Source organism: Phalacrocorax carbo, chromosome 4 (assembly GCF_963921805.1).
Source record: "Phalacrocorax carbo chromosome 4, bPhaCar2.1, whole genome shotgun sequence".
Lineage (NCBI taxonomy): Eukaryota > Metazoa > Chordata > Aves > Suliformes > Phalacrocoracidae > Phalacrocorax > Phalacrocorax carbo.
Genome location: NC_087516.1, coordinates 64,884,671 through 64,900,277, shown reverse-complemented (window position 1 = coordinate 64,900,277; position 15,607 = coordinate 64,884,671). Strand labels below are relative to the sequence as shown.

The window sequence follows — 15,607 nt, the reverse complement described above, 5'->3', positions numbered from 1 at the left end:
GACTGCTTTTTCTTAGTCTCTTAAACCTTCTCTCTTGATTTCTGGCATATTTTGATATAGCATCATGTGCTTTTTCCCTGGTCCTCTGTTTAATTTTAACCTTTTGTCACCTTTGGATGTTGATTTATGCTTTGATAATAACTAGGTTTGGAGTAGTCATTTAATAAATGATGAAAGGTGGGAGGGAGGGAATAAATATAGAACTTCTCAAGGAAGTTGTTGTTAGACTTTCTGGAATATTACCTGTTTGTTACTCATCAGTCTTACTGTAGTTATTAAATTTTCACTTTTTGCTCATGAAAGACAATGGTATTACTGGGTAAGTAAAGGGTCTTTTTGTGAGAAAATGCAGGATCAAGCCATCCATTTAAAACTGAATGTGAAACTCTTGGCAAAAAAGTTTGAGTCTGATTCTGGCAGGCCAAATAACATAGTATAAATGCAGAGAAAGAGGGAGACAAGAGAACTTGTGTATATTAGGCAGGTCTTACAAATGTGAACTTTTTAATGAAGTCATTCATTAAGTGTCAAATATGTGGAACTGAAGTTCGGGCTTTGGGTGAAATTGGTCTGCAATATGAAAAATTTTTCATCTTTAGAATCACTTGGAATAAAGAAGTACCTGAGGAAGGAATGCTAAAATAAGAATTTACATTAATCCCTGCAGAATCTCACTGAAGTAGAGAATGAGCTCTGCAACATTCATGTTGGGAACCTGCAATGAGGAAGCATATGGGTGCGTGCTCTAAGGCTTATTTGTTACCAGTTGTTAGGGATAAAAAATGGATAATAAAAATTTTAAGGGAAAAAAGATTAATTCTGAGGGAGTGATTGATAGCTTCACTCTTCTGAAAAATGAGTCACAGTTACTAAACTAGAAGAGTCTGCATCTTCTCTGCGGAGCACTCACAAAAAATGATAGTGGTAATTTGTATCAAATTGCACTCTGCAATAGGTCTATATCACTTAATACCATTTGAATTGCATTGCCAGAGACAACATTCAAAGTTTAAAGTGATGATAAAGAAATCCCTTTTAACTAAAAATGGAAGACAAATGCCTACTGTAAGATCGCATGTTATTTTGTTCACTTGAAAGTATCCTACTTTTTGAATAGAATCCAATATGTGATTCAGCCTAATTAGTAAATATGGAAGTTGGAGTGAGCTGGGCTTGCCTGATTTGCTTAGGAATGAGGTGGCACCTAAAGTTGTGAATATCTACAATATGAAAAAACTTAACTGCTGAGTTCCTTTTTTCTTAGTTTCCTGCATGATCTTTTCTAGCAGTTTATTCCCATTATAGCTCGTTGAGCTGAAGTAGGATGACACAGATCCGTAATTAAGAATGCCTGCATCCATCTGCCTAGTGACTGTTAGGCTTTGTTGTCTTTATATCTACATGTTGTGTTGGCTGCGAACAGACAAACAGAAGGACTTCCCAGTCAGATTCTAAATCCTAATGTTTTGTCATCTTTGTCTCACAGAGTTCTGAAGCCTCTGAAGTTTTAATCCTGGAGCGCTGCTGGGTTGTGGAGTTCAGGAATAAAACAGATGTTTCAATAGTTCTCAGTAAGTCACAGCTCAGTATGTTCAGTGTGATTTTTTTAAAAAAATTATTATTATTTCTGTCAACAAAAATTACAACAAAAAACTCCAACCACCCAGACATTGAAACTTTGCTAAAAACTTAGCTAAAATATATCCTGTTATCTGTTAGATGCATACATCTAAATACTGCTTATCTCTGAATTCATGGCTGAAAAGAAAATCCTAAAAGCTATTTTTTTACTTTTTCTAAACTGAAGTGACAGTTGTATGTCATTCCATTCCTCTGATAATAAATAGAAGTTTGAGGTTCTGTTTTGTTAGGTATTATGTACAATAGGGGTTTTATGTTGATGTATAGCCAATTCATCTTATTCTTGAATGATTAATCATGGCCAACCTCCCTATTAAATGAAAGGTTTCCTGGTTTTCTCACCTTCTATTAACTCTTCGTTAATAAAATTATTAAAAACAGAGGAAAAAAGTTAGTCATTCCATAGACATCAGAATCATTATTTTAGTGGAAGGATTTTATTTGGAGAAAATGCTGATGTAGTTTTTTCAAATAACTGTTGTGTTAGAAAATTTTTATGATGTGCTTCTTTCTGATACCACTGCAGAATTTTGAAGTCCTTCGAACAATTTGCCATTTTCTGTTAGCTGCAATGGTCTAAGAACAGCTTTGGTAGGCTGGTAAAACTAGCTACAGGCGAAAAAAGGTTACACTTCATTTGTGGGCTTGATGGCCAGCTTTATGTTTAGTAAAAGTTCTTGTTTTTATACTCACCAAAACCTCCAATCCACTTCAAGGAAAATGTTGCATTAATTATGCTAACTTCTGTCCTCATAAAGTGATTCTTGAAGTAATTCCTAGTGTTTGGTCACGTTTGAGAAGGCAGTGATTTAAAATGTATTTGTTGTGGGGTTGATCCTTTTCTGGGTAGTATTCTGGGGAGTAGCTCAAATCCTGCAGTGTTAGTAGTGGAATTAAATCTTACGTCTTGTGCCTGATGTTGAGGTCCTGGATCAAAAAGGACTTCTTTCTGGATTTGGAAACATTGTTTTGCCAAACTGTAAGAGCTGAATGATTACAAATGACTTTTCTAAATACGCCCTTATTGAGTCCAATTCATTGATTGGAATAATCAGCTTTATGAGGTGGTGATGTTACAGTCTGATTGTATATATATACACTCACATCAGTTCCCTTCTGGCGCTTTTACAATGTTTGAACATGATGCTACTGAACTGAACCAAGGCTATGGCTGTAATTGCCGACAGGACTCTTTCAATTAGCCTTGAAGCGTGGAAACAGGAACGTTTCCGTGGCAGCAAGACTGGCAGGTTTTAAGTCCAAAAACTGGGGAAGTAGACAACAATGAATACTGAGTAAGCACTTGATGCTGCCTGTGGAGGAAAAGAGGCTTTGAATATGTGTGGAGGAAGAAATATGCTTGCATAGTTAGAAACAGAAATTGCTAACTGAGAGACAGACTTTCCAAAACAAAGTTTTTGAAGGTCAGTGGTGTGGTTAGAGGTAAGGGTGGCATTCTGTCTAGCCTCTAAAAACATATTAAAGGAGAAAAGAGAAAACCGTACAGAACACTCCAGGTATGCAGGGCCAACAAATGATGATGAATGCCTGGGGTGCGACCAAAGAAATACAACAGAAGATGGAGGAAGTGACAGACAGGTAGAGGAGAAATGGATTTCAAGCTTGGCAGTTTTCCTGTGCTGGAGAACAAGGTCAACAGCCTGTCTTATGATTTGTTGGATGGGAAAAGAAAAAGAAAGCCAGATTATTATGAGATTTAGAACAAAACTGAAAACAAATGAAGATGATATACTGTGCACTGAGTGAGGATGAAATAGCAAAAGAAGTGGAACAGTAATCTATGTACCGTAGGAGAGAACAAAATTCAGAAGACAAAGGGGGAGAAAAGTAAAACTCAGGAACTAAGAAGAGAGATCTCTGTCAGCGGTGGCTTTGGTCACAAAAAAACTAGCCGCATTGTCACAATAAATCTCCATTGGCCATTGGGAACCAAAAAAAGCTCTAAAATGTGTGTCTGGGACTTTAAAGGATTCAGGTGCAAGCAGGACAGGAGGACATACCTGCTTATGATGTCACATTCCTCATGGAACAGAGAGAGAAGAGCTGTGCCAGAACACAGCAGGAGCTCCAAGGAAGGAGTTATCTGTGAGAGTTAACTTGTGGTGTGGCTGGGAAGGGGCACTTTCTTCATCTTGTATGCTGCAAGATGAAGGAAATCAGCTGGGGGTTCAATTTAGAACTGTGGGGGTTGGTTTTAGAGTGAGCTTTTGGCTGATTGTCTCGATCATCTTTCTCTGAGTTGTGGGCTGAATCCTAGGAGACATGAGTAAGAGTGAGAAATTGAGACTAACTGGAATATCTAAGAGGAGAACATAATAAAGGGCAGTAGAGTAAACATGGAGGGGAAAAATAAGGCACTTTCATGCAACATCTAGTGATATTGTGGAGCAGATCATCACCTCAGGGTGGTGTGGGCGCTGAAACATAAGGGGAGTATAGAAGCAGTCAGGTGGTCGCAGCAGATAATCCTGTCAGTGCTTCAAGTGTAGTGCTCCCAAAGCAACCTCGCTCAAAAGGCTTCTAAGTGGATCATGAGAGGAAAGAGAAAGATTTGTCAGGTGAACTGTTGTTCTGTATGCGGCTGGTTGCTTGCATGCCCTCGTGACACGAACTGGTTGCTATTACCAGAACAGATCAGACACTGGTGTGAGATGGATCTGATGTAACATGGCAGTTCACACGAGCGTGATTCATTTCTGAAATCCCGGAAAGTGTGGTAAGGAGAGCATTTCAACCCTTTTGTCCAAAAAGTTCTTAAACCTGAAAACTGCTACTGTGCACTGAGCGGTGCAACGTTAACTGCCTTGCCTTCAATTCTCATCAGGAATAACCACCGTGTTAACGCCATCTGGGCTTGCACCTTGTACAATACAGGCAGGCATTGTAGCCTCACCGGACACAGAAATAGATAACTGTAGTGATTTAGAGAATAGCTATGACTCTGCTGGACCGTGGAAACCCTGCTAAAAGTGGTTACCCCGCTGAGTTTACGTGCCCAGGTGCTGGCAGAGGGGGCTGCAGGGCGGCCTCTGTGAGGAGCGGCCGGGGCTGCCCCGTGCTGGGCTCGGCCGGTTCCAGCCGGCTCTGAGACACCCACCGCAGGGCATGGCTCGGCTCCTCGGGGAAGGTGTATTTCAGAAAGCTCACCAGTCAGGGAAAAATGTGTGAGAAAGGGCCTTGTGAGCACCAGAGTGAGAGCAGACGGGGGGGAGGAGGTGCTCCAGGCACCCGAGCAGAGATTCCCCTGCAGCTCCTGGAGGGACCCCAGCAGAGCGGGTATTCCCCTGCAGCCTGTGGAGGGACCACGCTGCAACCAAGGGTAAAGTGTGAGGAGGAAGGAACAGTGGAGAGGGGCTGTTATGGGTGGACTGTAACCACCCCAGCCCTCAAACTTCCATGGGGTTCGGGGTGTGGGGAAGGTGGAGCAGTCAGGAGTGAAGTTGAGCCTGGGAAAAGGGGGAATGGGGGTGGTGGTGGAAGGTCTTTATTTCTCCCTAGCCTTTTAATTTGCAATAAATTAAATAATTTTTCCCATAAGATGAGTGTGCCTTGCCCATAATGGTAACTGGTAAGTGATCTCCCTGTTTTATCTCGACCCATGACCTGCTGCTCCTTTCCTCCCCCAGCCATGTTGAGGAGGGGGACTGAGCGAGCAGCTGGGTGGCTGCCAGCTTACCAAGGTCAACACACCATGGTTAATTTATGTCAGGCATTTTCTTTAAGTGTTTTGTCCACTTCCAGGTGCATCAATGTTTGAGCAGAAGATGCAAAAGATAGGCAACCAGGAACAAAAATTTGTGTTAATGTTGGTAGTTTTTGGTCCCTGCTATGTTTCTCTGGAACAGGGCAGTCAGAGCTGTGTGGCAGATGTTTGAGCAATCTGACGTTGACCACTGTGTTGTATAGACCCTCACGCGTGTGAGAGCAAAGAATTCCGACTGCCCCCTTTCCTTCATGTGATGTTGTACGACACAAAATTGGGAATGAATTCAAGGGACACAGGCACAATGAAGTGAAATCATGCATGAGAGACAGCATTCAAGGACTGCCTTCCCTTGATCTGTAATCCTCTTCCGTTTTTCAGGATAAGAGATTCCTTTAAGACTGTATTAATTGCATTAATGTGTATGGTCCCTTAGTGAGAACTAGGGAGGTGAGAGCTCTAACATCCAGGTAAGGCTGGTGAGGCGTGAGGGGGAAGGAAGGGAGCAGAGGAAGAAGGCAGAGCTTTTGATGGAAGGTGACAGTCATCTAAAACATATTGCAGTATATCAGGGGAAAAAAAAAAAAAGTGTGCATATAGAAATACCCTTAAGAAGGCAAGCATTCCCTTTTGCCATTTGTAGTATGTAAACCACTTAACTTGGAGCTTTTTGTTTCCCTCAATAGTAGTGGCTTGGAAAGGCATGTCAGTATCGCTCCCTGTTTCAGAGGTGGAGCAGCTGAGGCACATGCTAAGGTTGCAGACCTAGGCAGAGAATCAAGATGTCTGAATTCTGCCTTTTTTTTTAGGGTAAACTGATGGTCCAGCTGGGGATGTGATATACTTCCTTTCAGCAAAAGCAGCCTACTGCTTTGCAAAAGCCACACTTAGTACTTTTGGTGAACGTGGCAGTATTTCCTTTCAGTGATCTTGAGATACCATTGTGATATTTAAATATTTGTGTGGTCTGCATTGCTTCCAGCATAGGTGTGGTATTTATTTAACGCAAGGGGAGCAGCAGTGTGGCATGTGTGAAATCCTGCAGGTAGTAAAAGAAACAAAGTATTATACTGCGGTAGTCAACCTGGGGTATCACGCTATATTAATTTTAGATACCTCAGGCACTTTGTGAGCTTCTGTGGGAACTTAAATGGAGATTATAATGGTAACTTATATAAGTTTATTCCAGTATTGCAAAATAATAAAAAAAAAAACCTGAAGATAAAATTTTTAATTAAATTCTTTATCTTTGATTGAAAGTGTAACTTCCAAAGGAAGATTAACGTAGCATCATGAGTAACCATGGGATGATTTCATCACTACTAATTTGAACATGAAATGCGTCAGCATATAGAATTCAGCCAGCTTTGTGAATTAAAAGCCTCTGATGTCTGTATTAGAAATATCCTGCGGATATAATTTACGTATCAAAGATTTGGTTACAGTATATGCTGGTTAGCTGTGATGGACCTTTATATTTTAGAGTGGCGGTGTCTCATTGATATTCTCAACCATTTTCTGCTGCTGAGGTAGCAACTGAGAATTATTTTTCACTGGTCTGTGTGAAAAGAGAGACACAACCTTTAACCTTTTTCAATTCTCTTACTTTGCATATTGGCATAGGAGGAAAAATAGAGAACCTCTAGAAAAGGAGAAGCTGTTGTCCTGGATGCTGACCATATGCTTTGTACATGGTTTTATTTAAATCCTGCTAGTAATTTCTTCTTTCCCCTGTTCAACATGATTTTATGCTTATAACTCTCATTAATGAAAATAAAGCAAGCCAGAGAGTATCAGTCTTCCTGTCACTTTTACACATTTAATAAAATAAAACAATAAAGCCTTCCTAAGAGAAAAAATTAATAATAAATGAAAAAAACTTTAAAACCAAAGTGTTTTACCCCTACCCTTGGTAATGTGCTTGTTTTGTTTTATTATTTTATATTTTAAAAGCCTTTCCATTAAACTGCAGGCTTTTGAAAGACAAAGGTCAACTCCAATAACTGCCTACGTGTTTTTTGGTGACTCAGTTAATGACTTCTGACTTCACAGAAATCCTGGTTTCTGTGTAAGAGACTATGATTAAAGTTACAAACAAGTACATGTTAAAAATTAAGAACATTGAGAACAAATTTCTTGTTAAAAATGTCTTATTTTTAAAACAACTGAAGTATCAAAGTCCTTGCAGAGAAAAGAGGCAAGTGCTATTGTTAAATTGAATAACTTGGGCAATGTAATTATTACAAAATATTACAAAGTAAAATATGATATAAAATTATATAACATAATAAAATATTCGGTAATAATTATTACAAAATATTGCAAAATAATGGGGACAAAAAAATTTATTTGAGGATGTTGGAACTAACACCAAAATGAACTTTTCTGACTTTAGACAGTTGGGTTATAGTAGAAAAGGCTTTACAGTGCCACGGGGGATATCTCAGCTTCTTCTTGTGCTATTTCCTGGTTTGACAGCAGTCCTATTTGAGCAGGGGGCTTGAATTCTTTGTTTGAGCTGCAGAAGCCCTGTGGGACCATGACTTTGTGGGCTTCTGTGGGAGAAAGACTTGTTGAGATCACGCTTCAGTAAAAGAGTTGTCGGTGAACAGAGTTCTGATCAGAACAGGCTCTGGGAACAGACATGTTTGCTTTCCACGATCTGCTTCCTCAGCTCTTGCCTCAGATTGTGGCTCTGATAGTGAAACAAGGAAAAGTAGTAAGATGGGCAAGCTGCTGAAAAGGCTGCTAAGCACCTGCTGGTGAGGTATCTCCACTTAAGGAGGTGCCTGAAGCAGTGTAGCCACTGGACCACATTAGCTTTCTGTAATGTCAGCATAAGCGATGTCTCTATTTCTGCCCACTTTGTGTGTCAAGGGACGGGAAGTCTAAGGGTGTGAACACAGTTACAGACACTGGAAGTTGGGAAGTTTCTAGACTACAAAAGTTTCCTTCAAAATGTGTGTATAGCAACACTGCTGGCCAAGTGGATGTGAGTCTGTATAGTCCCAAGTGCCGCGTCCGTCCGCTGTAGCGCAAACACAGAATGCTCTGCTGCAGAATCTGTTCCCACAGATTTCGCCAAGATGCCTTGGCACTTGCAGCATTATCCATGTGCCAGTTGCGTTATCCAAGTGTCAGTGCTAACATTCAGAGATCACTTCATGCATCAGAATTAGTAATACTTGGGTTGTGTTTTTTTTTTCTTTCCTTTTTTCCCCTCCTGAGGCTAGTAGCTGTGACCATTAATTTATTTTCAACTGGACAGTTCAAAACTGAACCAGCAGTGTAGAGAAACGAGAAGAGACATTGATACCTGGTTATTTATTGCAATTGAAGAGTAGTGTTTAATGGCAAGTATGATGAGTATGTCTGACTTCACAGATTTTTAGATTTGCTCTCGTAATATTGGAAGTAGTATAGTAGCAGTACTCTTGCTTTTAAGCGCTCTGCTAGGTTCCAGGAAACAAATGAGATACCTTGGGAAAAGCTGAGGACAAAGCTTTGTGAAACGTTGGTTTAGACAGATAGTGATTTCAATTAGATATATACTAATCTATTGTCAGGACAAACACTATCAGGTAACCGTAGGTTACATCGATATCCTGGTGTCTGATCTCAGAATCTTTCCCTTCCTTTCTGTTTCTCGAGTTTATGCAAGCTGTCAAAAGGTCCTATGTTGGTTCTTGTAGATATGTAGACCTTTGGTTCAAGAAGAAAGAGGGGTAAAGATAGAACTATATACAATTTCACTTTCAATTTAGGGTTAGTAAGTTGAATGTTTGTTTTGCAAAGGAAACCATTGTGTTTAACTGTATGAATGTCTTCCCTGGGTTTATGCCACTGAACTTGAAACCCCACTGGGGATGTCCAGCACTAAAATGAAAATTACTGTTCTGCTATTGCAGATAGCCAAGTAGATATAAAACTTTCTTAATATTGTATGCTCTTAAATCTTACATGTCCTTTTATTGAAAAAATTTTATCAGAACAGTAAAACTAGGAACGCATACCAGATAAAGAAGTGGTCTTGTTGAATTCAATAGTACGTGTTCTCAAAAGGTCAGGAGTTTTTTTCCTCAGAACTAACTTGTGGTAACTCAGACCAGCACTGAAGCATAACAAAGGATGCTTGCGTACTTGTATTTTCTACAGTATCTCCTTAATTGTAAAGTATAAAGTGCTTTTGTCCACTGATGAAATACTCCTGCGTTCAGAATGTTTCACTACAAATATAGTCCTGCTGTATGTCCACCACTCATTTGAGGCCTTCCTTATACTTGTGGGTCTGTTAGTTTTATTTTCAGAAAGACTCATTTCAGCTAAGTATTGTCTCCCTACTGAAACTTGGAATTATGTGTCTGAGCTTGTTAGGATTTTTTTGTATGCAGCTGATTTAAAATAATAGTAACCATAACAATCTGGGAGAGAAAAGCAAAGAGATTATGGTCTTTATTATATAAATAAACCTGTGTGCTCCTTTATTGCAACAGACATTTTTGCCAATGTGCATTTTGGACATTGTTTGTGTTTCTTCTGGTATGTGAACTTGTTGTACGTAAACATTACATGCATTGAAACTGCGTGGGAAATACATAACTTACTAGCTGTTGGTTCTGCAGAATGAAACTTTCTACGTTTGCAGTGATGAATATTTTTTTCAGGTATTTTCATCTGCTTTTCAAAATTTAGCTTAGCTGTCAGAGTACTCCAAAGATCCAAACATAGCAGGCTGTAGTGTTTTGAAGTGCTAGTTTAGAATGAATTTCCAGATCTCAAAACTGGCACCTGTTAGATCAGAATACAGTGAATTATGCCCACTCCTACTGCATTTCACTATCCATTTCTGGTTCCATGCGTATTAAGGGTGATTCAGTATGCCTTTTGTGCTTGACAGTCTGATTTCCACAGCTAAGAGGTAAACATAAATAGCACGATTTCAATTGCAAAACACTGATTTCCTCCCAAAGCAGATGTTTTTTATCTAGCTAGTGGTAGGATATTTCAAGACAAGATCACTGCTCCTATTTACATTTAAAAATGAAGAGCAAAAAGAAAAGAACACCTTGATATATCTGTATTTTGATTGTTAAATGTCGGCTTGTTTGTGTGACAGTCTTGCCTTAGTTAAGGTACCTTGGATATCCAAAGTGCTTTTATTAAAATTGTCTGTGCTTTAAAAGGCTGAATGGTATAAGCAGGTGTTTTGTACGCCGGTAGTTTTTTTTTTGTTTTTAATTAAAATGACTGCTGGTTAATTTTGGTCTTGATGCTGGATGACTGCCTCTTTTTCCTTTTCTTTTTCCACTGGTAGCTCCAAAATACTACGAAATAAAAACAAACTTCTGAATCATTGAGGTCAGTGAAACACTGTTCTGTTGCAGACCTTACTGAGCAGCAGCCAAGTTATTGGCTCTTCTAATTAGCAATCTTTTTGAAGGTTGCTGTCCTTATGGCTCAGCTGTGGTAGCAGATCACACAAAAGCTTACAGCTGAAACTTCTGTGTCTCTACATTCATCTTTGACAAACAGTAGAGCTAAGCTTGTTCAGGTTTGGTCACTCCAGTATGTATTTTGTGTATAAAACAGGATCTGATGAACTGCCTCAGATTTTTAATATTCTGTCTCAAGAACAGAATACCTTGTTTTCTGACTGCACCAAGGCTAGAGCTAAGAGTTGGAATCCTTATTAGCACTTTTAAAATTGCCTGTGAAGCCAGAAAGATGTTTCCCCACTTTCTGCTCTTCTTTCCAGTTTTTCCTCATGAATTCTATAGTCCAACTGGTATGTGAAATCTTATCTAGCATTCTTAGCAGCAGCTGCAACCACACATTTAGATTTCCTTAGATCCACCCCCAGACAAAAAAATTGTCCCACCTCTACTGGGACTCGTGCCAGCACAGTTCTAAGAGGCTTGCAGACTTGAGGTTTGCATCTTTTGTCCCCCCCATAACAATTGAAAAGCAGAGTTAATGGTAAGTGGCAGATGCTCAGTTTATGAAGTGGAAACAGGTTTAGAATAACATGTGGGCAAGTGCCCATGGTTAGATACTCAAGTTAGTAAAAGGGAATTTAAGTTCATTTTGTATTGAAAATTTTTTTTCTGTGTTGTTTGGATTTTTGACCTAAGTATGAAAACATTTAAGTGTTTTGTTTCACCCAGGAATAAGATCTATGGCTTATTTAGGTCAAAATGATTTTGATGTCCAACCAAATACTTCAGTCCTTATTAATACAGTAGCACAGGTGTTTTATAGAGTTTTATGTTTCTAAATCAGTTGGTAACTTCTTTTAAAGAAGCATTGATTTTTCTTTCTTTCCCAGTTTGTTGTTCTTGGTGTGTGTTGCACTAGATGTCACATTGAATTTGTGACTCTGTGAAGCCATCTATACTACAGACTTTTAAATGCCTAAGAGGTGTTTTTTCTTCCTGTGCTAATCTTAATCAAATGACTGACCCTTGCTACTTTCCTACATTCCTTGGGAGCTTCAGCACCACCCCCCACCCCCTTTTTTGTTCTTAGAAAATTTTATAAATAAACAACTAGACTTCAGGCAGAACAGCAAACGACATGTGGATAGTAATGAGGTCAGAAGCTCCCGCATACAACCTGTTGAGTCTTCACAGAGGAGCTATGTCATGCTAAATTATCTCCATGTGTTGCTGAGCAGTATTCTGGCAAGGATGAATGAGAGGCTGAGCATAAAGGAGAGCTCTAACAGAAGAAATGATAGACACATTCATTCTGGTGAATCCCACTGTCTGTCAGAACCATGTCTGCTGCCCCTGCTAAATCAAATTCTTGTTCAAGTTAGCAGCTCTGATAGATTCTGCTGCCTCGAGCAGGTAGCTGTGCTAAAAGCGGATTTCCTATTTTAGTTTGATTCTGCCACCTAGTTTAGCAATATGTTAATTGCTTTTGGAACCACTCTGTGGATAGACAGTGCTGCACCGAGTATGAAAGAACTGGGGTTCGATTCAAGAGGTGGATGGTTCTGTGACCATGAGAAGAAATTTGTGTGACATCAATATTTTCATGACCCCCCTTTTGAATGACAGTTCCTATAAACTGTGTTTATGTTTTCTGAGTGCAGAGTTTCAGAGTGGAGAACCCGATCTTTACCTTGAAGCTGCATCAAAGCCAGATTGCGAATCTTGGGCTGTGGCACTGGGGGAGGCAAACTCAGAAGGTTTGCGGAACAAAATACAGCAGCTCCGGAGGTTGATCATGGAAATCAAAGAGGAGAGATCAGCAGATGAAGCATCTCAGTTTCTCCCTTCATCCCAACTAGACAGTCTAGGAGAGCCACAGTTTACGAGTAAGTGCATAGACTCATTATATTGAGTGATACAATAAAAATGGCCTGCTCTCTCTAGCAGTACAGGTAGTGTGACAAAGAGGGTAAAGAATGCTGTTAACTTGTTGCTTGACGAAGTGCAGTTGTAGAGGAAGTAAACTGATGAAGATGATCTTTAAATATCATTACCTGATAGATTTTGATTTATGCAGATAACCTTCAGGGGACCAAATGTGTGATTACTGTGTTTCTGACTTTTTCTCTCTAATCTGTTTTCTTCATGAGATTTAGAAATTGTTTAGCAAGAAATATTCTTTTCCTCTCTTGTGTGCTGTATGAACATATGGACTACTGTTTAAAATATAGTCTGATGACTTTGATAAATGTATAAAGCTTTAGTGATCCTTAGATTAGTATCACAGATTTGTTCCTTGTGATACAAAGGCGCTCTGGGGATTTGAAAGCACGTAGCCATATGTTGAGTCATGTTTGGTGCACTGTATTTCAGTTGCCCTGTTACTTAATCAAGTCTGTATCCAGCATAATCATAAAGGTGTTCCAGACCAATATGCTGACTCTGCTAGTGGCAGAATTCAACTCAGAAATTTGTTATAACTCCATTTAAAAAAAAAACCAAAAAACCTTATTTGTTGTTTCTTACTGACCAAGGCCTTTCTAAGCTCTACAGCTGTAATTTGTCTTGCACAGACTTGATTGATTAACTATAGTAATGAGAACAGCGTGAAACTAGACCTATTCAGCAAGATCAAGTTTTCAAGGAGCAAGAACAGCTATAAGTTTTGGTGAGGTGTGGTTTTTTTTTTTGTAATTATTTTTAATTTTTAACAAAAATCTTGCATTCCAGTTCATATACCAACCTGGTCCTTCCCATCTGATGAATTTCTTCAATACTGGTAAATACTTAATAACACTCCTGGGAAAAATACATAAATGTCAACAAGAGACAGTTTTAATTTCTGCAGGGTTCACTGATACTGTAGCTGTGACCCAGTTATTTCCTGCAGAAGCTCAGTGTTAGTTAACTATCTTTCCTACATTTCTCTTGTTGCAGCTCTGTGGTTCACTCCTTTATCCTGGTGCAGTAAGAAAATATTGTCCTTTGCAGTAAAATATGCATTAGAACATAATTCCGCAATGGAGGGAATTAAAATGTTCTTATTGTCTTTGGTATACGAGAAAAGGAATTCATGTGCTCTTTTCCAACAAGAGTTCGTTTTGTTGCTTTAAGTTGATATGTAGGTCAATAACATGGTGATATATTTTACTACATTAACCTGATTTATGTACTTTCACAGAACATGGTTTTTTTCTGATTTTTAATGCGATGGCATACCTACTTAAAAATGAGATGTTACATTTAATGTATTTCCAACAGATATATAGTTGTTGTGATTGAAGATCTTACAAGTAGCCATCCTATGAAAGGTTGGTGGTTGCCTCCCCTTAGTTTATTTTCCTAGCAACAGAAAGTTTTTATTAAAAAGAAAGAAGTTTTCTTCAAAAGTAGTCTTTTTTTTCAGGCAAGTATTTAATGCAAAGATCTCTTTCACTATAAGTTTGTAAAATAAAATATTGCTCCAGTGGCAATGGCAGGTAGTTAGAGGTATGAATTAGGCATGTGTAAGTTCTACTATGTGTTTAAAAGCTAGACATTGAAATAAAATTATTTCTAATAATTTTTTTCTTTTTCTTAACCTTAAAAGGTATTCGGAGAATTGCTAATGAGCCAAAGCTGGAGTTCAGTCTTGGTAAGATACAATTTTGACTTCTTGGGATTGCAATGGTCCTTGTGTGTGAAGAGTTTATATATATAGTGTTTTATATGTAACATGGTACCTGTTTCAAAAATGTAGAACAACCCTGGCTTCTTTAGGTAGGAGACATGCCTATGCATGTTGTTGAAATGTGTAAATTCTTGAATCTTCTTGAATGCGCTTTAGATTCTTAATTGTTGAAATGGCTAGAGACCTACTGAGGTCTCTAAGTCTCTGCTGCTCTACCAGGCTGAAAACCTGCCCAATAGATTTGTGAATGTTATTTATCTGGGACAAGACTTTTAAAATGGAGTTTTTTTAAAAGATATTTTATTCAGATAAAGGTATTGTCCCTTTAGAACAAGCTTTTATTTAAAAGCCTTGATGATTAGTTTGTACAGAGGAATTGATATAAACATTTACCTAGTTTCCTCTTTTTATACTTAGTATAAGTAAGTAGTATACGAGAACTGTATTTTAGTATCGTATATAAAAGAACTTTGTTTCAGGTGTTCTATCAGCTCAAGCCTTCCTCTCTCTTCAGAGGTATACAGCATGATTTAAGATTGCTCAGTAAGTCAAGCAAGCTAACTTAATGATCAGGCATCTGTAATACGAGATAAAAGTGCACAATACTTGCAGCCCAAACTGTGCCATTCAGAAAGCAAATTGTCGACTTTGTCATTGTTCCCTCAGTGCAAAATCTGTGAAGCTTTTGAAATAGTGAGATAATTATTTGCTGTAAAAGCACTGAATACAATAATTCCATGTCAGAAATCAGAATGAGAGCTAGGGTTAGTTGATTAACTGCTGGACTCGATGATCATAAGGGTCTTTTCCAACCTCAGTGATTCTGTGATCATTCCCAGCTGCTGTATATACTGTAAAATAACACAGTTGCAAATAATGTATCTTTGAAATATCTGATGCTATATACTGCATACATTCTGAAATGACTAAAACTTTTTCTATTTGTTATGATTTTTGTGTTCATATAACTGCTAATATGCATCTCACGTATAGCTGCACACTGAGAAACTTTTTACTCAGCGCTATTCAATATCTGTTACGTTTACTCTGATAGAAGCACTTTAAAACATCTGTTGCAAAAGCATGTGTATGTGAGAGAGAGGGAAATAGAGACATTTATAAGCAGTGTATTATATA

The 15,607-nt window shown here is 38.6% G+C and overlaps 1 protein-coding gene across 6 annotated transcripts in view; it reads left to right on the top strand.

The window, feature by feature from the left end:
- The window catches only part of INPP4B (inositol polyphosphate-4-phosphatase type II B), a 338,027-nt gene that overhangs the window by 123,317 nt on the left and 199,103 nt on the right, over window positions 1–15,607 (top strand). For 4 of the 6 annotated variants that reach the window (XM_064450240.1, XM_064450239.1, XM_064450237.1 and 1 more), the window contains 3 exons: window positions 1,487–1,571; window positions 12,462–12,686; window positions 14,390–14,434. In XM_064450240.1, the coding sequence (XP_064306310.1) occupies window positions 1,487–1,571; window positions 12,462–12,686; window positions 14,390–14,434 (355 nt within the window). The remainder of the gene's footprint in view (window positions 1–1,486; window positions 1,572–12,461; window positions 12,687–14,389; window positions 14,435–15,607) is intronic. The other 2 variants (XM_064450242.1, XM_064450243.1) reach the window with 1 other exon arrangement.